At 48.2% G+C, this 22,332-nt stretch overlaps 2 protein-coding genes across 7 annotated transcripts in view; one reads left to right on the top strand and one right to left on the bottom strand.

Moving 5' to 3' along the window:
* The window catches only part of LOC144129403 (putative serine protease 45), a 146,009-nt gene that overhangs the window by 25,486 nt on the left and 98,191 nt on the right, over window positions 1–22,332 (bottom strand). Inside the window, exon 1 of one of the 4 annotated variants that reach the window (XM_077663531.1) lies at window positions 1,060–1,233. The exons of 2 other annotated variants lie outside the window; for them this stretch is intronic. The gene's annotated coding sequence lies outside the window, so the exon portion shown is untranslated. Of the gene's footprint in view, window positions 1–1,059; window positions 1,234–22,332 lie in introns of those variants that run through there. One more of the 4 variants, XM_077663528.1, reaches the window with a different exon arrangement.
* The window catches only part of LOC144129401 (flavin-containing monooxygenase 5-like), a 47,507-nt gene continuing 33,626 nt past the window's right edge, over window positions 8,452–22,332 (top strand). Inside the window, exons 1-4 of one of the 3 annotated variants that reach the window (XM_077663524.1) lie at window positions 8,452–8,649; window positions 10,563–10,627; window positions 21,118–21,538; window positions 21,980–22,238. In XM_077663524.1, the coding sequence (XP_077519650.1) occupies window positions 21,156–21,538; window positions 21,980–22,238 (642 nt within the window). In that variant the 5' untranslated portion in view covers window positions 8,452–8,649; window positions 10,563–10,627; window positions 21,118–21,155. Of the gene's footprint in view, window positions 8,650–10,562; window positions 10,628–12,541; window positions 12,672–21,117; window positions 21,539–21,979; window positions 22,239–22,332 lie in introns of all 3 variants that reach the window. The other 2 variants (XM_077663523.1, XM_077663521.1) reach the window with 2 other exon arrangements.

Here is a 22,332-nt window from a genome sequence, read left to right on the forward strand (position 1 = left end):
CCCCTCCCCCCGACAACGGTCCGGGGTAACCCATCGGTACAGTAAACTCCCCAGGGTCCCTTCCCCGCCCCCAAATATAAAATTCAGATTGCATGCCAGAACTAACGAAGAGATTTGTTGTAGAATGCTGCTCCTAATGGGTCTTTCAACCAATGAACACACAATGTGGATGAGAAAAGCTCGAAATGCCGACGAAGTCAATCTATCGCACTGACACAGATGAGGCCAGTGGGCGAGACAAATATTGATATTACAATGAAACAAAAATTGTCGGAAACGCAAAGTACAAGAATGAAAATACGAATGCTTCGTTAGGCAAGTAAAAAGCCCGAGCCTCGTCTTGCATATAGCTTCCTATCCCAGTCCTTCCGAAATATATGAGTGGACTGCGAAATCCTTGTGAAATGATGGTGGTCCGCCGTCCGCACTATCGGAAAGTCCGTGCTCGCGCATGCGTGTTTCGATTCACGAGACGGGCAGCAAGAGAGGAAGAAGACCAGACCTACTGCGACAAGACACCTTTCCCACAGAGTGAATTTTCTTGCCCATTCCGCCAGCTGCTCGCAACGCACGCTGTAGAATGCACCACCGTCACGCGGGGATACCGCGTACGCCGGCTGCGCGATCCTTGCGCCATAATGGCGAAAGTTTTCCAACGTTGTGCGATCACAAACAAGGGTTGACTTCACTCTGCAGAACTTTTATCCTCAATCATCACAAAACGGATGCCGACCAATCAAGAACTAAACTGCGAGTGACCGTAGCACTTTAAGGACTACGGAGCCACATCGTTGCTGGTCGCCCTTTGAAAGCTGTCTTTTCTTGCCCGTATTTTGCACTGAATTATGAACAACTTATACGGGGGCAGGTGTCTGTTGGACATAAAACTTCTCGCGCATTGCAATCCTATGCACTCGGGATACGAACGTCTACATTCAACAGTGAGAGCAAGACAGTTGCATCGGCATGCGTATGCAGCCTGCTTCCGGCATTCGTCACTGGGCGGTGCGTTAGCCCCGTACGTTGCGCCGCGAACCGCCGGCGAGGTTTTTCACTCACGTGCTGCTGGCAGAAGCGGCGTCAGTCTTGCACAACGTGTGTGTGGCACCTAGCGCCGCTTGTCGGCACAGCCGCGAGTTCCTTCCGGCGAGTCACAGGTGGAGGGAGCGTCGAGGCCAAACCGGACGCCCCTCCTTTCCCTCGTGGACGACTGCCTGCAGAAACCTGGCGCACGGGCGCAGTCAACAGCCTTGCGCGGTGTCGGCACGTGCTGACCTCCGCAGCCGCCTGGGTGCGCACGCGTGATAGCCTGGCTTTGCGATGTTGTTATAGCGGGTCGCGTCGGGACGGTTGCGTCTGGAAGCCGCTCTGCTTGACTGCAAGGGCGAACCAAGCATAACAGCTGCACCACATTGCTCGACGCACTGGGACTGTACGAAGCATTCTCAGTCAGTGGCCGGTTGCAGGACGTTCTGGGCCGTTTCTTTGCCGCTGCAAATGCAACAAACTGCAGCGAATCAGCGATGAGCAAGAGTATGAGGGCGGAGGAGAGGTGCCGGATTTTGCACTATGAAACATGCCTGGCTGCATCTTGGCGCTTTTTTCATTACGCTGGATGTGCGGCACACATTCGGAAAGGAATTTGCTGCTGCTTTGTTCACTCTTTCGAGGCTCCTTAGCAGTGGCCAAGCTTATGCGTGCTTGAGCGATTCAGAGCACATTTCGTGCTTACCGTTCCTTCGTAATTACACAATGTGGGTCCGGTTTTCTAACATTAATGAAAACTAATTAAATAATATAACGATAAAGCGTAATAAAACTTAGGCTACGTAGACAAGAAAAATAATTCCCTCTCTCCGTTTCTTTTTTATAGCTAAATCTATTTATTTTAAAAGCGGGTACCCATAGTCAGCTCGCTGAACCTCTTATAAAGCTCCATGCTACGAAACACCTAACTCCCCAAACGTGGCATCAGTGCCACCTCGCACTTCGAAGCAGTATCTGTGCACCCTTTCTGTACAGTCGTCCACTGACCTGTCTTGAACGCTGCACCAAGAAGTACACTTGCGCCATTTCCGAGTGGCCTAGGGCTCGAAACAAAGCCTCATCGCGCATAAACGTTCCCGCTTAACTTCTTTAATATCAGACACGCCAGGCAGCGGCGACTGTCACAGATGCACAGCAGAGCGCATCGTTGGAGCGCTATGAACAGGCGTGGGGACGACTGCACGACCGTGTGTGCCGAATCATCAGCAAATCCGTTCGTTGCCGCGGAAGTGCTAAATGAATGAATGAATGAATGAGATTATTTTGCATCTCGTAATAAAGTTCAGAGCATCTATTTATGGCTGAAAAAGCTCGGCGAGAACAATCAAACTCTGCTAAGTGGGGCGGCACAGTTGTTTCCAAGCAGAGTATTGAAAAATGACAGGCGCAACGTTAAGAGACGGAAGCGGGCAGAGTGGGTGAGGGAACACACGCGGGTTAATGACATCCAAGTCGAAATCAAGAGGAAGAAATGGGCTTGGGCAGGGCATGTTATGCGAAGGCAAGATAACTGGGGGTCCGGAACGGATTCCGAGAGTAGGCAAGCGTAGCAGGCGGCGGCAGAACATTAGGTGGGCGGATTAGATTAAGTTCACGGGGATAGGGTGGCCGCAGCTGGCACAGGACAGGGTTAGTTGGGAGAGACATGGGAGAGGTCTTTGTCCTGCACCTGCAGTGGTCGTAGTCAGGCTGTTGATAATGATGACGAGAGTATCGAAGCTATTTATTTATTATTTCGTGTACTTTCCAGGTCCGAAGACAATTACAGAAAGGAGTGGTAAGGTACATAAAATAAACAGCGCATGTTATACAATATCATTTAAAAAGCGGCAGAAAATACAGTGGTCATCGAATTGTTACTGTCAGAAATGGCAGTGATGGAGGGAGGGTCGTTCCAGTCTGCGCTGGTTTTGGGAATAAATGAATTATATGGAAAATGGAATGGAACAGCAACCTTAAATATGTTCAGAACGGGATGATATGTATGATGCGCGAGCAAAAAGATGATCCTTTAATACAGGGTTGTGATGATACATTCTATGGAAAAGACAAAGTTGAAAACATTTACGGCGCAAAGAAAGGTCCAGCAGGGCAAGGGTGCTTTTCATGGAAGTAATGCTGGCATGACGGCAATAGCTAGATAAGATGAAATGTGCTGCGCGATTTTGAATGGATTCAAGTGTGGTTACTAGTGTGATTTGACTGGGATCCCATACTGCGCATGCACACAACCTTTGTCCGTAAAGTTCCAAGTCTGAGTCTGTTAAAAAAAAATGCCTTTAACATTGAGATTATTTGTGCAGCACACCTTCAAATAGTCACTCTTGCAGTCTATACACAGCTTCCAACGCTTCTTGAGGTCTTGGAATTAGTTGGAAAACGCTTCTTTTGGCATGGCTGTCAGCTCCTTTGTCGTGGCGTCTTGAATGGCCTCCACGCTTCCCATCCAGCGACCTTTTAGGGCTCTCTTCACACGACGAAACAGAAAAAAATCGCATGGGGAGAGGTCAGGAGAGTATGGCGGATGGGGAAGTACAGTAAAGATGTGCATGGCGAGAAATTTTGTCACTCTGAGAGCACTGTGCGGCCTTGCGTTATCGGTTATCGCGGAGAAGGCTCCATTGTCCAGATGACCATAAGTCAGGGCGACGGCATCGCAATGCATCACGCATGTGTTGGAGCACGCGGATATACAACTCCTGATTCACCGTCTGCACTTCTGGGACTAACTCGTGGTGTATGACACCTCTGGCATCGAAAAAAAAAACAATCAGCATCGTCTTTGTTTTGGTCTTCTGTCGCCGCACCTTTTTCGGCGCCAGTGAGTTTTTGGACCGCCATTCGGCGCTCTGCTTCTTTGTTAGAGGATCGTATTAAAAACTCCATGTTTCGTATTCAGCAATGATGCTGTCGACGAATGCAACATTTTTCTCTTCCTTGGAGAGCAAATCAGCGCTCACTGATGCCCACGTGTCCTTCCGATCCTGTGTGAGGGGGTGCGGCACAAGTCTGGTATTCGGTTTTCGTTTCCCCAAGTTGTCACGCAAAATTTGGTGGCATGCTGTCTTAATAATGTCGAGAGCATCTGATAGCATGCGTACTGTAATGGTGCGGTCTTGTGCGATTTCCCTGGTCTGAGTCACGTTGTTTTCATTCCGTGAGGTTTAACGGCGCCCCTGTCTTGTGTCGTCTTCCACCGACGCTCTCCCCGAAACGAACCTCTTGTGTCACTCGAAAACTCGCGCCCGCGATAATGTCTCGTTACCGTAAGCGTCACGAAGTAGCTCATACGTCTGTGTGTCTGTCTTGCCAAGCTTCACACAGAATTTTATGTTTACACGCTGCTCGATGTGGACGTCTATCTCTCCACACTCAGAGTAGAATGCCCAGACGACTAGCGACAACGTAATTTTCTACATGTAGTGCCACCTAGCGGCTGCCACACCGATTAACATAAATAGCTCAAGTTAGCTCGAAAAGGTGGCTCTACACATACACACCTACATTTGTTTTGAGGAATCACTTATAGACAAGAAAATAAATCAGTCTCGAAACTTTACGGACAAAGGTTGTATTATAGCTTTGGCCGCACTAATGTTTTGTGGTGTGTTAGTTTTATCGGCAGAGGCGCAGCAAGGAAATTTCGACGTAAGTATAAGAACCCGGTTAGCGTTATTAGTGACTTTTCGGCATGCATATGCCACCATAGGTTACGTGAAATATGAATACCTAGGTATCTGTATGAGCTGATGGATTGAAGGGAAATGTCGCGAATGAAGTACGCGTGTTGTGAGTGGTATTGGTGCGACGCCATACATGCATTGTTTTAGATTTGTTAGCATTTAGTCGCATGAACCATTTATCGCACCAGTTAGATATGCTTGTAAGATCATGAAGCTTAATAGAATCAGTGTGGTCAGTTATTTTGCGATGAACGACGCAGTCATCTGCGAAAAGACTGAGAGATGAATGGGAAATGCATTTAGGAAGGTCGTTAATGTAGATCAGGAAGAAAAGAGGTATCAGTACCGATCCCTAGGGTACGCCCGATGTTACAGAAATGTGAGAAGATGAAGAGTCGTTAGCAGAAACGTACTTTGTTCGATTTGACAGAAACCTTTTAATCCAGTTTAGTACATTTGGATCAATGTTGAGCATGCTAAGTTGAAAAATTGAGAGATCATGTGAAACAGTATCAAAAGCTTTCGCAAAGTCCAAAAACACGCAGTCTACATCGAAACTAATGTCAGCATGGGTAAATAGGTCATTAGTGAAGCATATAAGTTGTGTTTCCCATGAGAACGTCTTTCTAAAATCGTGTTGTTCAGCCGCAAAGAAGGAATTGGACTCAAGTAAATTGACGAGATGAGAATATATAACATGCTCCAAAAGTTTGCATGTAATACTTGTGAGTGATATAGGGCGATAGTTATTTGGGGGAATGAGTGTTACCTGATATAGAGACCGGAACAATCGTGCCAACGCTCCATTCGCTTGGGAGTACTGAGGAACCTAGAGACAGTGAAAAAACATCGAAAGCATAATTGAAGAATACGGTTGAGTAACTTTGAGCATTTTACAATTGATTGAATCTTCACCCGATGAATAAATTTTCAGGTTTTCAATCGACTTTGCCATGCCGGCCCGATCTATAGAAATGGAATTCATTGGCAAGTAAAAGCAATTAGGTACCGACGGAAGATTAGTAGGAGCACTTTTGAGGAAAATGGAACAAAATACATCATTTAAAACGTAGCAGCACTGGTTCGGCGGGATCAGGACATTGTCAGAACGGGCTAGTTGGATTACTTTGCTTTCTTTGCTACCAACAATGTTGCAGAATTTTCGTGGATTAGATTGTAGAAGTGATGGGAGGGTGCTATCGAAAAAGATATTTTTTTTGCATTTTTGACTGCGATAGCGCATTCTGCGTGAATGTGATGATATGCAGCCCAGCGTTCAGGGAGGTTAGTTGCTTTGGCGCGACGAAAAATACGTTTATTTTTGTTGCGTAGGCGGCGTATGGTTCCAGTAAACCACGGTGAGGCAGAATTTGAAACAACCTTTCTTTTAGGCACAAGGCGATCTATTAGTATAAGCAGTATGTGCTTGTACAATAACCAGTTCTCTTCAACGGTACGCTTGGAAAAGTTTAGTGTGTACTTAGTAATGAATTATTCTAGTTCACCTGTGATGGATGTAGTATCGGCGGCACTGTAATCACATATAGTTTTAACGACTTTCGTAGAACGAACTTTCTTCTTAATTGCCAAGTGGAGAAGCGAGTGGTCACTGATTCCTCTAATGTACGTTGGAGTAGAAACCAAATCAGGAGCTGTGGTAAAAAAGGTCTAAAATATTGGAGGAGCTGCTGCTAGTGCGTGTGGGTTCGTGAATCAGCTGTGTTAGATTGAAATCGGCGCAGATGTCTAAAAAATGAATGCATTCGGAGGATGGCTGCTTAAGAGAGGGAACACCAGTTTTCCACACTACATTTGGAGAATTGAAATCACCTGGTAAGAATAAATGCGATTTTAGGTATCGGGCAATTTGTTAAGAACATAATGAAGATCAGTGCAGAAAGTAGCTGGTAAGGATGGAGACCTATAACACGCAAAAAAGATAAGGTCGCCTGTTGGAAAAGCTGCATGACTGCAAATTATTTCTAGCGGTTAATCAATGGGGATAGCGAAGGAATTGATAACAGAGTCCACAGCAATGAGTACACCTCCGCCAGCACGGAAATCAATGGGGATAGCGAAGGAATTGATAGCAGAGTCCACAGCAATGAGTACACCTCCGCCAGCACGGAAACCGCGATCGAATCTAATATATCACTGTTTTTTTTTATTTTTGCTTAGAGCCACGTTTCAGTAAGCACAACTATATATCAGCTGAACATGCGTCGATACGGGATGACAGTGATGTGCGTTTGTTGGCGATACATCGAACATTCGTGAAATGAAGCGATATGCAGTTTGTTTGCCTTCGAACATGAGATAGTTATGCTGAACACGAATGTGAAGAGGATGAAACCGGTGATGTGTTGCCTGTTTTTGGTTCAGTCGCGCTCCGATCTCGCATACTCTGTGGTTGCGCCAAACGCGTAGCACTTATTACCTATGATAAGTTTGTTATGTCGCAAAGAATAGGACTGACCGCTAGCCTCTACAAAGTCATTTAGTGCTTTCCTCGATCGACGGGTAGCTTTGCAAAAATCTTCGCCGGTTGAAACACCCTCTCTTTTAAACTTTGTGCGTTCCAAAGACTGCTGCTGGGCCTGATGCCATTTCTTATGTAATGATTTGAATGCGGCGAACGGAGCGGCGAAAGACTGACCTTGCAATTGAACTGAGCAAGTTCCACTCGGCCAGCTGTAGCTACTGCGCCACTCCAGGTTTAACCAGAGCTAAACCACCGCCAATTTTTAACGCGACAGCGTTAAGGGCCCCGTGTCGCAGAAAAGCCGGTGTCGTCGGCGTCGGCGGCGTTGGCCGTGAACGAAAAATTCCCCCTCCTCCTCCTCCTTCTTGCAGTGTACGCCACTGCCCCAACAGATGGCGCGTGACGGCAGCGCCTCCCGCTCGTTTCGTTCGGGCGCAGTGGGGCCGTGCGGGCACGCAGGAATCACGCGGTGAGCGGCGAACGCAGCGCTCTGGTGATTGCTGAGACACGACAGCCTCCATTTGAAGTGTTATGAGCAACAGAGACCCGCAGGCACATTTTCCGTCCGATAACCCAGCATGCAAAGCACCGGCTAGGTTCCGCGCTTCATGAACGGGATGGAAGTCGTATATCGAGTGTTTCAACACCTGGTACACTTAGGTATACTTAGGAAGCGTGACATGGTGATATTCGCTGTTTAGCAGTTGGCTCTTTACCCGATACACGTGTGGTATCCCGGTTACATTCATACGTATGCTGACGGTTCAGGTCTTGAAAATTCATCATCGCCGTATAGTAGGTGGCTCCGGACTGATTTCTACTTGGGTTCTTTAATGGGCACCGAGCTTTCGGGGTATTGGCTTTTTGGGCGCATATCCAAGCCGTACTCGGTGGAATTTTACGCGAACCACGCCATGAGGGAAGGGAAGAAAGGTGGTGAAAGGAAGCAGCCAGAAGGAGTCGCTGCCGTGTACACAGTAAGTCTCCACATTAGTCCGACCACCCGGGGTTTCATAACGTGCGCTGACATCGCATGGCGTTTCTGCATTCCAACAAAATGGGACTGCATATTGAAGCCGCGAACGTGGGCTCAGCAGCCGGACGCCGCAGCCACAATTGGCCGTTCCGAGAGACCGCGGGCCGCATAGCATCCGCGATCGCCGATCCTTTCGAGGTCTACGGACCGAGGAGGAAAGGGCACGCAGCGGCGCGAGAAGGCGGCGAGAGCAGGAAGCGCCGCACTGTCCGGGGAGGACCGCGCAGGGCGAACGCAGCGGCGCCCGTGTACGTACGTGAGGCGAAGCGCGGACCCGAAAACCCAAATACGGGGGGCCACAGTCGTAAAGGGGCCGCCGGCACTTTCTCCCGCGCTCAGTGGGACGGCGACGTCGAGCGGCCTGCGCACGGACAGGCTTAGGTCCGGTCACCGGCGTCCAGGTGAGAACGGCGACGCCTGCCGTGCGTCTGTAAGGAGTGTTTGCCTAGCTGTGTTGCAGTGCCCGCGTTCTTTGTTCCTAAGGTCTGCTAGCTTCTGTAGCATGCTACTCGCGGACAACTTTCGGTGACTGCGAAGTAGAAGCTGTACGCTGTGGCTTTCCCAAAAGCGCTGTTCCCATGCAGCAGCTAGCGAACCCCGCACGTCGGGAAGCTGCCGGCTCGCGCTCGCGTAGTTTCCACCGTACCCAAAAATTCTGGACAAGAAGAATTTTTGAGCTGGAAACAGTTAATGAACGCATTTCTTTCATACAATGTAAGATTTCAGTGTAACAATCAATATATCCGCAGGCCACCTGACGGCAGTCTTGCATTTTTTTGTTGCTAATAGCGTTTTTGCTATCATCAAAACCGTTCCCCATTAGTTTTCTATGGCAGTCTTAACTGCTCGACGCGATCAATGGAAACACGTTAAAAGAAAGATATTGTTACACGTCAGAAAAATAGACCATTACCTTCAATATTTCTATAACAGCATGTATACTACACTTTTTAGATATCCAAATTTTTTGTCCCACAATGTCGGACGCTACAGGATGTGTACTGATGCGCTGCTCCTTTATGTGCGCAAACGACACTTTAAAACTCGGCGTTCGCGGTGTGTTCAAAGCCCTGTAGCTGAATGCGCATGGAGCTGAAGCTGTAGTCCCGAAACGGCGGGAGCAACGAGTTGTCGTATGCACGTGAATGAGCTGCAGCCTAGGGCTACTCTATGGTGCTAGCCTGCGCATTCGTTTGTGGTGCAAAAGGATGAATGACGGGATGTTCCAGAATCCCTCTCAGAAAAGCGGCTTGAACCATCTAGATGCGTAGTGGCCCCTGTGCACGCACATACCGGTGTTCGTCTCCAGAGCCATGCACCTGTGAAACACTGCGCCGCCCCGCTGTGAGCTCTGGAGTTTCAGCAGGCATGAGCATTCAGCTGCGGTGTACAATCAGGTAGCACCTCCTCAGTAACGAGAGCGTTCCGCACGCGCTTTACACTGTTCAAAGAGAAAACGCCGATGCGTGCACCGACACGTACACCGGCTTTCCACCCAAGGCGGAGGAACACGTGGCCGTGAGAATACGCAAATCCATTTGGTCTACACACGTGAAGTCTTCGTTTTAGGATCTTCGTCTTGCTCTCGCTATCGCCCTACAAGATTGGTAGATTAAATGTTCCTAGCTAAGCAGTGCTGCGCGATAAATACCGAGACATGAGGTGAAGCGGAATGTGTGAACGCCGGTCAGTTAGGTCAGGAACGCTTTGGGCCAAGAATATAGCGTGGTCAGGAGAAGCGCCGCTCAACTTACTGTTGCCTATATTGTAACCTGGGAGAGACTTTAAAGCATCGCGTCATTACTTTTTTTTTCATTTTTGCTTTCGTGTTGGTGTACGCTCTGGGCACTGTGGAAGAACTGTTCGCACTGCACGTTCCACAAAAATGGAAGTAGTACAGCTGCACAAGGATGCTCAGTAAGCCTGCCTTGCTGGTTGACTTCGCTCATCATCCTCACCATCATCATAATCATCAGCCTGACTACGCCCACTGCAGGGAAAAGGCCTCTGCCATGTCTCTCCAAATAACCCTGTCCTGTGCCAGATGCGTTCGCCCTATGCCAGCAAACTTCTTACTCTCATCTGCCCACCTAACCTTCTGCCGCCCCCTTCTATGCTTGTCTTCTCCAGGAATCCGCTCCGTTACCCTTAAGGACCGGCGGTTATCTTGCCTTCGCATTACATGCCCTGCCCAAGCCCATTTCTTTTTTCTTAATTTCAACTAGGATGTCATTAACACGCGTTTGTTCCCTCACCCACTCTGCCCGCTCTTTTTCGGTGTCTTAACGTTATACACGTATTTTTCTTTCCATAGCTCGCCGCGCTGCCCTTAACTTGAGCTGAACCCTTTTCGTTTGCCTCCACGTTTCTACCCAATAGGTGAGTACCGGCAAGATACAGCTGTTATATACCTTTATCTAGAGGGATACTGGTGACCTGCCAATCATTATCTGAGAGAACCTGCCATATGCGCTCCACCCCATTCTTATTCTTCTAGTTATCTCCCTCTCATGATCCAAATCAGTGGTCACTACCTGCACCAAGTAGACATATTCCCTTACTACTTCCAGTACCTCGTTGCCAATTGTGAACTGCTGTTTCCTTGCTAGACTGTTGAACATTACTTGCGTTTTCTGCATATTAAATTTTAGACCCACTCTTCTGCTCTGCTTGTCTAACTCATTGATCATGTCTTGTCATTAATCTCCTGAGTGACTCAGCAAGGCAATGTCATCAGCGAATCGCAGATTATTTAGGTACTCTCCATTAACTCTTGTCCCCAACTGTTTCTAATTCAGGTCTCGGAATACCTCCTGTAAACAGGCACTGGCGAGATCGTGTCTCCCTGCCCGACGCCCTTCCTTATTGAAATTTTATTGCTGACTTTATGGAGGACTATGGTAGCTGTGCAGTTGCTATATATATCTTCCAGTATTTTGGCGTAAGGCTTTTCTACCCCCTGATTACGCAATGCCTGTATGACTGCTGAGGTTTCCACTGAGTCGAATGCTTTCTCGTAATCAATGAAAGCTATATATAGAGGTTGGTTATATTCTGCGCATTTCTCTATCACCTGATTGATTGTGTGAATATGATCTATTGTGGAATATTCTTTACGAAAGCCTGCCTGATCATTTGGTTGATTAAAGTCTAACGTTGCCCTGACTGTATAACGACTACCTTATTAAATACGTTATACGAGTAATATGATCAGCCTGTAATTTTTCAAGTCCTTCACATCTCTTTTCTTACGAATTGGGATAATTTAATCGTTCTTCCAATATTCTGGTACGCTCGAGGTCATAAGGCATTGCATATACAGGGTGGCGAGTTTTTCTAGCACAATCTCCCCTCCGCCCTTCAATAGATCTGCTGTGATGCTCATCAGCTGCTTTCCCACTTTGCATTGCTGCTGAGGCTTTCTTTACTTTGCCTTTTGTTACTGGCGCGATGTCTTATAGCCGTGTGATACTGCCTATCCCATTTACGTCCTGAGGCTTCGGCAGGCCTGAACTTGTAAAGTGTTTTTTCTTAGTTGCAAAAGAAACCGATTGATTGATTTATTGATTGATTGATTGATTGATTGATTACACTGGTTACTGTATAGATTTGCGTAAAACTCTTCAGCTACTTTAACTATCTTATTCCTGTTGTTAATGAGTTTCCTCTTTGTCTCTTAACAAATACGTCTGATTTTTGCCTATACGTCTAGTTTCCTCTTCATAGCTTTTAGACTACCTACGTTCTTTAAAACATGCTCGATTATATCCACATTAAACTTCCATGCGTCACTTACCTTGCGTTCATTGATTAACTTATATAAGTCTGCCAGTTCTACTCTGTCAGTGGGATTTGATGCTTTCATGCTTTGGCGTTTCTTAATCAGATATTTCGTCTCCTGAGAGATCTTGCCTTTGTCATGTCGAACCATCCTACCGCCTGCCTCTTCTGCGTAGTGATACCTGTGAGATTATTGTTAACAGCGCATTAGCAAAACACACCATCGAGCAGGTTATCCCTTTGGTCAAGCGCTCAAAGTCGATTCGTCAATTCCTGTGGCAGCGCGCCAGCGTGGTCGTTTGACGCACTCAGGGCAGCCAGCCAGTGACTCGAAGGGAACGCGCCCAAAAAAAGAAAAGACGGCCACGCTGTTTCTTTTGTCAGAGCAAGGCGGATAAATTCAAACTTGACTCGCCTCTGTTGTTCACGCGCCTGTTGTCCTTACTGGCGACGTCACTGACGCCCACCAAAGAAATGACCAAGCGTCTTACGATTACCTCCAATCGGCCGCAGATGTACCCCGCTACCGCACTCGGGCGCCACTGGGTTCCCGCTGATTCCAAGCAGCTGCTGTATGGCTCCGGAGCCTTAGAATCCAGTTGCTAGGCCAAAACGGGTCAAGCCGAGTCAAGATCCATCGAACGTAAGCACCCACTGCCCCCATCTTCGCTCAACGCGGCTGGGAAGTACAGCCCGCGGCACTGCCTGTATTTCCGGGAATTTTTACAGAGCTAGAGAGCGAGTAGATCACGTTCGCACGGAAGTCATTGAAATTCATCTGAGAACGATGCTGCTTCTTTCATGAACTGCTGAAACGCATCGCTCTGCGACCTGTCTGCCGTTAACGTGAGGGTCGTGGCTTCCACTTAACCGGGTCGCCGGAGCTTGGGAAACTACTGCGCGCTGTTATCGCCTCAACCAAGGGGCAATAGGATGACCGAGGAGCTGTGGTCGTAGCGAGGTCAGCCACCTCAGTATCTTTCGGTGCCAGGGCTGTCTTGTTACATTCAGCGTTCCGGCTTCAACCTCCTTCGGACGTTTCAACCATAACTACACGACAACCTGCAGAATGACATCACATCAGTCTAAATCTAAAATCCTTGTGTACGTAAGGAAGGAGGTTATAACGAGATGTACGAAACAAACAAAGATCAGCTTCTGGGAATTCGCATATGTTCCGTGCAGCAACGCTGACGAACAGGATAGAGATCTCGGTGAAGGCCATTGTTTTGGAGTTAAGCCACTGTTTCGTCCAAACTGCTGCACTGCGATGACTCCAGTGTAAGACATACGAGTCTTTTCAAACTTCCTCATTAGAATTGTTTGCATCTTCGTAAATACTGCGCGGTAAGGAAAGAGAACTGATATGACATTGGAGATTTTTCGCGAAGTATGTGCGGCGCCGCAGTCGTGCCAAGATGGAGCTAAAAGTTTTAAACATGAAGATGGACGTGAGGCTGCGAAAATTGTAAAAAAAACCTTACTCGCCTTCAGATGAAACGAGAGTCGAGTTAAAACCAATAAATGCCAACGGTAACACGACTGAAAATGGCTAAAAGGCTAAAACAAGGTGTGGGAGATAGAAACATAAAAACGATGGCGAACAGGATCCTATAAGAACAAACGGGGCGAAAAAAATTGGCCGGTTCGTGGAACAGGGCAAGCACCATGGAGGTAGGCTTTTTCTTTCGTTGACAGTGAAATTGACGGGGTGTTTACGCAGTCCTTTCCTTTCTTATGCATGGCAACAGCTTCGATGATCTCCCTGGCCAGCCTATCTGTTTTTTTTTCTTCCGAGGATCGAAATGTTTTTCAAGTTGGCCGTGCATGGGTGCTTAGGCTGGCGACAATGAAGAGCCAGGAAACCTGATGTGGCAGTTGATCCTAATGAATTTGCGTGTTGTCTAGCTCTTTCATTGATGCACGTGCCTGTCTGTCCGATAAAACATTTACCGCATGCGACAGGGAAATGGTATATCACACCTTCGTCGCAATCTGCTTACCTGGTCTGGTGGTTTACTGCGCAGCTCTTCCTTCACTCTTCGTTGTTGGCTTGGCGGCACATTCTGTGTGCTTTGTTGGGCGCAGAGCAAACCACCTTGAATGCTCATTTTGCGGCGATGTCTGTGAGATTGTGAGTGAAGCCGTGGACGTAAGACAGTGTTCTTTCTGGTCCAAGTTTTTTTCCCCCGTGGTGGTAGATTCCTTGCGTGGCAGGCGGTGAAGCAACGCCTCGCTTACCGTGGTCAGCGTTTCTTGGGGGATAACCAGCTTCCCTTAATCTGGTGATCTGCTTCGAAAAGCTGGGGCCCATTTGGTGCAGTCATGATTTTCCCAGCGCTGATTTCAACGCCCCATTCGCAGTTGCCCTCTTGACGGATTTATAATGAGCTGACTCATAGGGAAGGAATACTTTGTTGCTGCGAGGCTCATAGCGCCAGCACGCGTGTCATTCTACGAGCAGAAGCCGGAGATCCAAAAACCTAATTTAGTTGCATTAAAGACAGTTGCCGGGTCAGTTGGTACATGATCTCACCAAAAAACAGCGCGCTTACACGGGACACGAGAAAGGAGACACGCTGTGTGTGTGCGTGTCTCCTTTCTCGTGTCCCGTGTAAGCGCGCTGTTTTTCGGTGAGATCTAATTTAGTTGCCCCCGGGAAGTTCATGGGCGAAGGTGAGTTCGGGCACGATGGAGCATTAACAAGTTTTCTTGGTTGCACGATTGAGACGCATATTTTTGTTGAAGGTGTGCGCCTAGTTCTAGCTGAGCACTTTGTATCAGTCGGTGAAACACAGAGCCAATCGTTTGTGCTTTATACCGACCAATTCATACAAGATTGTCGACATGTGTCTACAAACGCCCGCCGTGCAAGCGTAGCCTCGAACCTTCGTCGCACGCCTCCGGGATATTTTCAGAGATGTCAGCGCCACTAGCGCCGAATTCTTGTGCGGCGGGAAAGCCAGAAAAATGTAAGTTCGTTTCTAGTTTACGGCTGCATCGCTGCAGGCAAGCCAGATTTCGCGAAATCATTGCATAACGCTGATAGCTAAAAGGGTTCGCGATGGATTCGCTTCGAACGTCCTCTGCTTGGATTTCAACCCAGCAAGCTGAACCCCAGCAGCATTTGGGTGTGGCCATCACTTCACTAGAGCAACGTACATTCGTGAGCAGACTTGCTTAGAGCGCTGCAGCGGTCTGTTGGGGAGCAAACAGCGCGCAAGTGCTGTTTAAAGGGCAGGGCGCCCGTTCGTTGCTTTTATTTCCATGCAGTTTAGCTTCACTGCAAACACTTGCCGTGAAACCCAGTGCCTGATGTAAAATTTCTCTTCGTTTCCTCTTAGAAGAGCGCTCTAATGCAAGCCTGCTCACGTTTGTACGCTGAGGCCTGAAGTCGATGCCATCAGGTCGGGGCGCACTTCGGAGGCGCCGGTAGTGGACGCGTGGCTCCTGTTCCTGCTTTCACTTGCCTGTAATCCGATTCCAAGCCGTGAAACGGATGAAGTGCAATTAATTTATCGGGTTTAGCGTGTAAAAATACGCCTTTCCGGCGAGTTAACTCGACCTACCTCACCACTTTAATTATTTTTTTTTTACCCACCGGCTCAAAATTTCTCAAATGCGCTTCCTCGTCGCTTCGCTCTCGTCGCTTTGAGGTTTTTGTTTTGGGGGCTGTGGAACACGAGTGCTTAGAATTAAATGGACCCAATGCTAAAACAAAAAAAAACGCAAAGGAAAAATATAATGGCGGCGCTTTAATTGCGGCTTGGGTCACGACGAGGTACAATTCTGCTAGCTTTATGGTAGCATCGCGGCAGCAATTACAACGTCCAGCCGCGATTACCCCGCTAGTCGTTCAGTTAAAACCAAAGGAGGCTGTAACGACATCGAGTGATTCCCCGAAAGAAAGAAGACTCCCGGAAAATGCCGCGAACAAATAGCTATCGGCGCTGTGACTGGCTTGCCAATTCGCAGTTTGTGCACCCAAGCTGGCTCCTCTTCGGGCTGCTAGCAGTGGTTAAGCAATGGAAAGATACGTCTTGACTCTTGTTTGACGTACAAAAGGCACGTAGCAGTGCTGCCGAGCTTTTTTTTCGCCACGACGCTGCGAAGACGAAATCCGAAAGTGCTCGCTATACGCAACGCCAGCAGCACGCAGCGCGGGTATCTGTCAGGCGAGTTCTCTCCGGACAGGCCGCAGTGTGGTGCCTCGATTTCACGAAAATCGCCGAGAGGAGTGTGCGCAGACAACCCGTGGGCACCGAGGTTGGTTTTCGGTACCGCATCCAATGGGAATGGCCAACGAAACTTACACGTGCAAAATTCTGTCGACTAGCTAGCACTAAAGTTTATGTCATTAAAAATAAATAGTAGCAATGCTTGCAAGCATTGGCCAGATGTATAAAAAATTGGCCTGAGCAGCAGTAATTATCACGCGGCGACAACACCACGTTGTGACTAGATCAGAATCGCTTTGTCTTGTGCAGCTGCCATGCAGTAAGCTTCGCCTAACTACGCAGAACTCTAACATTAAAATAAATGACGGCATTATTCTCTGTTGTGGCGTCACAATATATTTTGAAGCATGCATTGTTGCGCAGCGTACTATACATAGACAATTTAGTACACTTTGAGAGAAGTCAAGGACAAGGAGGGCAATGTCGTAAGCAATATGGATAAGATAGTTAAAGTAGGCGAAGAGTTGTACACAAGTCTATACAGTAGCCAATGCAATCAGGACGTTAATGATGGGGACAGTAGCACACAGCAATGCGTCATCCCGCCAATTACGAAAGAGGAAATAAAGAAAGCCTTAGGAGCAATGCAAAAGGGAAAAGCAGCTGGTGAGGATCAGGTAACAGCAGATCTGTTGAAAGACGGAGGGGAGATTGTGCTAGAAAAACTGGCCACCCTGTATACGCAATGCCTTGTGACCTCGACCGTACCAGATGCTTGGAAGAACGCAAATATAATCTTAATTCATAAGAAAGGAGACGCCAAGGACTTGAAAAATTACAGACCGATCAGCTTACTGTCCGTTGCCTACAAGCTATTTACTAAGGTAATCGCTAATAGAGTCAGGGCAACCTTAGACTTTAATCAACCAAATGATCGGGCAGGCTTTCGTGAAGGATATTCCACAATGAATCATATTCACACTATCAATCAGGTGAAAAAGAAATGCGCAGAATAATACTGGAAAATATCTATAGCGACTGCACAACTGCCATAGTCCTCCATAAAGTCAGCAATAAAATTCCAATAAGGAAGGGCGTCGGGCAGGGAGACACGTACGATCTCGCCAGTGCTATTCACTGCCTGTTTACAGGAGGTATTCCGGGACCTGAATTACAAACAGTTGGGGACAAGAGTTAATGGAGAGTACCTAAATAATCTGCGATTCGCTGATGACATTGCCTTGCTGAGTCACTCAGGAGATGAGCTGCAAAGCATAGTGAATGAGTTAGACAGACAGAGCAGTACGGTGGGTCTAAAAATTAACATGCAGAAAACAAAGTAATGTTCAACAGTCTAGCAAGGAAAGAGTAGTACACAATTGGTAGCTAGGTGCTGGAAGTAGTAAGGGAATATGTCTACTTGGGGCAGGTAGCGACCACTGATTTGGATCATGAGAGGGAGATAACTAGAAGGATAAGAATGAAGTGGAGCGCATATGGCAGGTTCTCTCAGATCATGAATGGCAGTTTACCAGTATCCCTCTAGATACAGGTATATAACAGCTGTATCTTGCCGGTACTCACCTACGGGGCAGAAACGCGGAGTCTAACGAAAAGGGTTCAGCTCAAGTTAAGGGCAGCGCGGCGAGCTATGGAAAGAAAAATACGTGTATAACGTTAAGACACCGAAAAAGAGCGGGCAGAGTTGGTGAGGGAACAAACGCGTGTTAATGACATCCTAGTTGAAATCAAGAGGAAGAAATGGGGTTGGGCAGGGCATGTAATGAGAAGGCACGAGAAGCGCTGGCCCTGGGTAACGGAGCAGATTCCTGGAGAAGGCAAGCATAGAAGGGGGCGGCAGAAGGTTATGTGGGCAGCTGAGAGTAAGAAGTTTGCTGGCATAGGGCGAACGCATCTGGCACAGGACAGGGTTATTTGGAGAGACATGGTAGAGGCCTTTGCCCTGCTGTGGGCGTAGTCAGGGTAATGATGATGGTGAATGCGTATTGGCCGATGAAGCATAAGACACGAGAAAATGAGAGGCAAGCAAAACTGCACTAAACAAGCAGTGCGTAACTGAGCGCAAAACGCAAAGACAGAGCAACAGTCACATGTGCCCAAGGACAAAATGTACAGAACTGAAAGCGTCTGCGCCAAGCACCTGCAATGTCAGCGTTATAACGCCTAGTGAATTATTTAAATTACATTCACTTTGCACGTACGCAGTAAGTCATATTTATTGACGGTCAATAAGGGTGTCATTGATAAGAGTTCATTTAATTTAATTTTATGGATTGCTTTGGTTGAAATGATTTCGCAAATTCTCACCATAAACTTACCAAATTAGCAAGGTAGACGAATAAGTAAAGGACGTGACGATTTTTTCGTTGTGTGTAGTTTTGCGTGGCGCGCATGTTTCTGAAAATACGACAAGCACCCTTGGTCACATTAACTCTCCATTTTATGTGTGTAGCCAGCAGGCGTTTGTTCGCTGAAACTTTTAATGAGAGCAAGTGGGAGGCCACTCACGTTGAAACTAATATGAGGTGCTATAACAACAAGATGCAATGGTGGCTCAGATGGTGTACAGGATTCAAAGGAAGCATCACTACTTAACGGGATGCTCATGCAACGAAACAACATCGTGAAGAGAAGGAGGTTACATTGAATGCATACATAAATATCCATGATAAATTTTTTTCCTGTATATCGTTTAGTTGCCCTACTTGAAGTTGAAAGTTGTTGGTATTGTCGATTCGACGTTAGCTACTCCCTTTTTTATTTTTTGCAAGCGGTATAATTGAGCAAATGCGACAAAACGCGGAGATCGAATTCGAACAGGTGTTTGATTTATGTTCACTTCGCCAGCAGCGAGTTTATGTCCTTCAGGCACGACAGTTCTTGGAAAACAGTCCCGCACCATTCATCACAGCGTCCTCAGCGTAGTTATGCACGTGGGCCGTTCAGAACGCGCCCGCGGTGATAACTGGTTCGCTCACACAACCGGCGCATAGTTTAAAGCCTATTAAAGTGAAATATCACTGGAACGAACTTCACGGTACCTTAATCAAATGTTCGCTTTAATGAAATTTCACTCGCAGGAAGTGAGCAGACACGAAGCGGAGCACTTTGATAAGCCGAAACAAGCATCAAGCAATTAATTCACCCATATTTAGAGCACTGAAAGCGCCATGCATTTATCACATAGTGAGCCCTTTTGATAACAGCCAGTCATTTATTACTAAGCGTTTTGTATTTTATTCGGACATTCAAAACATGAGGCACTGTTTTACTTCAAAAACAACAACAAATACGCTGGTTCACAAAACGCGATTTCCATCTTCCCAAAGGTACACTGCGACTATTATGTAGCGATTCACGCTAGCAAAGTGACCTAACCAACATGCATGGTCACTCCTCGGTCTACACAGACCAGCTGCGTGGCCGTACCAACTTAGAGCAGAAGAGGCGCGGTTTGCAGGTTGCGCGCTTTAGAAACTATGCATCCTGACACGGAAGCAGTGCTTTCCAAAGTGTTCGCTGAACTGAATGTTACAGTGTGCCGCAATTTGGTCAACTGAAATTTATTTACGTAGGATGCAATGACATTTATGCGGGGTTTTTCGCAAGGAACCCTGACAGTTCATTGAATTCTTATTTTTTTCACTGTACTTTCAAATAGTCTCACAACGTGCAAGCAGTGAGCAACCATCCATCATCATTGTCTTTTTTTCTTTCAGTATCCATCGGTGGTACCGACGGTGTCATTCAGGCATCGTATTCGTAACGAGAGGATTAGCGCCACAGCCCACTTCGGTATAGAGAACAGTAGGGTTAACACGACATGGAACCTGACCCGATCGGCCGCATTAAAACAACTAACTGCACCAGCCGCGGTGGCTTAGTGACTTCGGCGTTCGGTTGCTGTTCCCAAGGCCACGGGGACGGTTTCGGCCGCATGCAGCGGCGATCGTATTTGGCTGCAGGCGAAGTACAAAAACGCCCGTGTGCTGTGCAATGCCAGAGCGCGTTAAAGAAACCGTGGATGACGCTCTAAATTATTTTGGGGCTCTCTACTACGGTGTCTCTCATCGGCCATGTGTCGCATCAAAGTTAAACTCCTGAATTTACAATTTCGAGTTTTTGAAAACAATTACGCTTCAATTCCATTTAAGTTTGCTCTTTCCGCCCCTGTGAATTAATGGATCAGATGACGTCACGACTCCCTATTTCCGGGATCTGTTACTTGGTTTAGAGGACCATAGAAATGAAAAAAAAAATAGGCAGGGAAAGAGCCGCTGTATTCGTATATCCGACCCACTAACCCCCTGAATAACTGTGGCTCCTTTTCGGTCCTTGTCAAACTGTTCCAAGATGTCTTTTTTTTTTCCATGGCCACTGAATTATGGTATGCTCATGACGGTCCCTTGCGTCGTTTGGCACGTCCAAAGTTTGTCACTCCACTCCGTTACCATGTTGTTTACTAATGCATCGTTCTCGTGGGCATGCACCGACTTCTGCAATGTCTCTTAAGGGATACCTGCTTGTCAGAAACATAAACTCGCCAAAGATGTAAAACAAAAGTGGATTGACGTTTCGACGCCCGTTCGGGCGCCTCGATCACAGTGAAGTGAAGGGCGGGAATGCAGTTCGCTTCACTGTGATCAAGGCACTCGCACGGGCGTCGAAGCGTCAAACCACTTTTGTTTTACATCTTTGGCGAGTTTGTTTTTGAAAAGTAGGTATGAATTTTCCACGCCAGACGGGATTCTGTCGAGCCCTCGACTTCTCTTAAGGGATGCAGCAGTATTTGTGAATGGATAAATGCATTATGTCGGTCCCTGTATGGCCTTGTGGAGGCGTTCATCGCAGTTGGATTCCCAGCGACTCAGCTTTCCGTCCATCTCCTAGGCTCTGCCGCAGCAGGGGGACCAGCGGCCGGCCGGAGGATGTCCTCCACGTCTCCGCTCCGCGTGGCCGTATTGGGCGCCGGGCCGTCGGGCCTCGCCGCGGCCAAGTCGTGCCTCGAGGCAGGCCTCGAGCCCGTCGTGTTCGACCAGGCGGACGGCCTGGGAGGCCTGTGGCGCTTCCGCCAGGACAGCGCCCCGGGCCAGCCTTCGGTCATGCGCACCACGGTGATCAACTCGAGCAAGGAGCTGACCGCCTTCAGCGACTTCCCGCCGCCCGCCCACTTCCCCAACTACATGCACCACTCGGTGCTGCTCGAGTACCTGCAGATGTACGCGCAACACTTCCGGCTCACCGACAAGATCCTCTTCGGCCGCCAGGTGGTGCGGCTCACCCCGGCCCACGACTATGAGCACAGCGGCAGGTGGGTGGCAGAATGCAGTGTGCGAGCGAGCGACGAGGTCTGTCCGGCTCGCTATGGCGCCCCTGAAGAGTTCTGCGAGGGAGGGCGAGGGATTCCTCCGCGCCTCTGAACAGCTGGTGCCCTGAGTGCCCCATGGCACCTCTCAGCAGCAAATGCGTACCACGCATGGAGACTTTTGACCAGGGCTGTGCTTGTTATACTTGACATCTAAGCTACACAAACGCAGGTTGACAAGAAAGAAAAAAGCATGCGACTTGTGCTTCCTCGTTCATCCATGCGCAAATGGTTCAAGCGACTCGAATGGTTTTTTTAACCTTCCTTTTATCCAACTTGCGCATGGATTCACTAAACAGTTCTCGGCTCTTGATACATGCACGCGGCGCTCTTTGTGCGTGTCCTGCGAACGCAGGTCCCGCGCGACTGCACTCGCAAACCTCGCAGGTGGGAGGTGGCTGTGAAGGAGCTGCGCTCGGGCAGCGTGAGCTGCTCCTCGTTCGACGCCGTCATGGTGTGCACAGGCCACCACGCTTTCCCGGCGAGGCCAGCGTCGCTGCGAGGCCTGTCGCGCTTCGGGGGCCCTGTCCTGCACAGCCACGCAGTGAAGGACTGCGTCCGGTTCCGTGACCGCCGGCTCCTCGTGCTGGGCGCCGGCAACTCGGCCATGGACATTGCCACCGAGGCCAGCCTCTTCGCCAAAAAGGTAGCACGCTCCTCGGTCGCTGTTGTACGGACAGCCAATCATTCCTTCTCGACTTTCTGTTCGAGGCAACTTGCTTTGAATTATTTGCAAGAGG

This window comes from Amblyomma americanum, chromosome 4 (genome assembly GCF_052857255.1).
Source record: "Amblyomma americanum isolate KBUSLIRL-KWMA chromosome 4, ASM5285725v1, whole genome shotgun sequence".
NCBI lineage: Eukaryota > Metazoa > Arthropoda > Arachnida > Ixodida > Ixodidae > Amblyomma > Amblyomma americanum.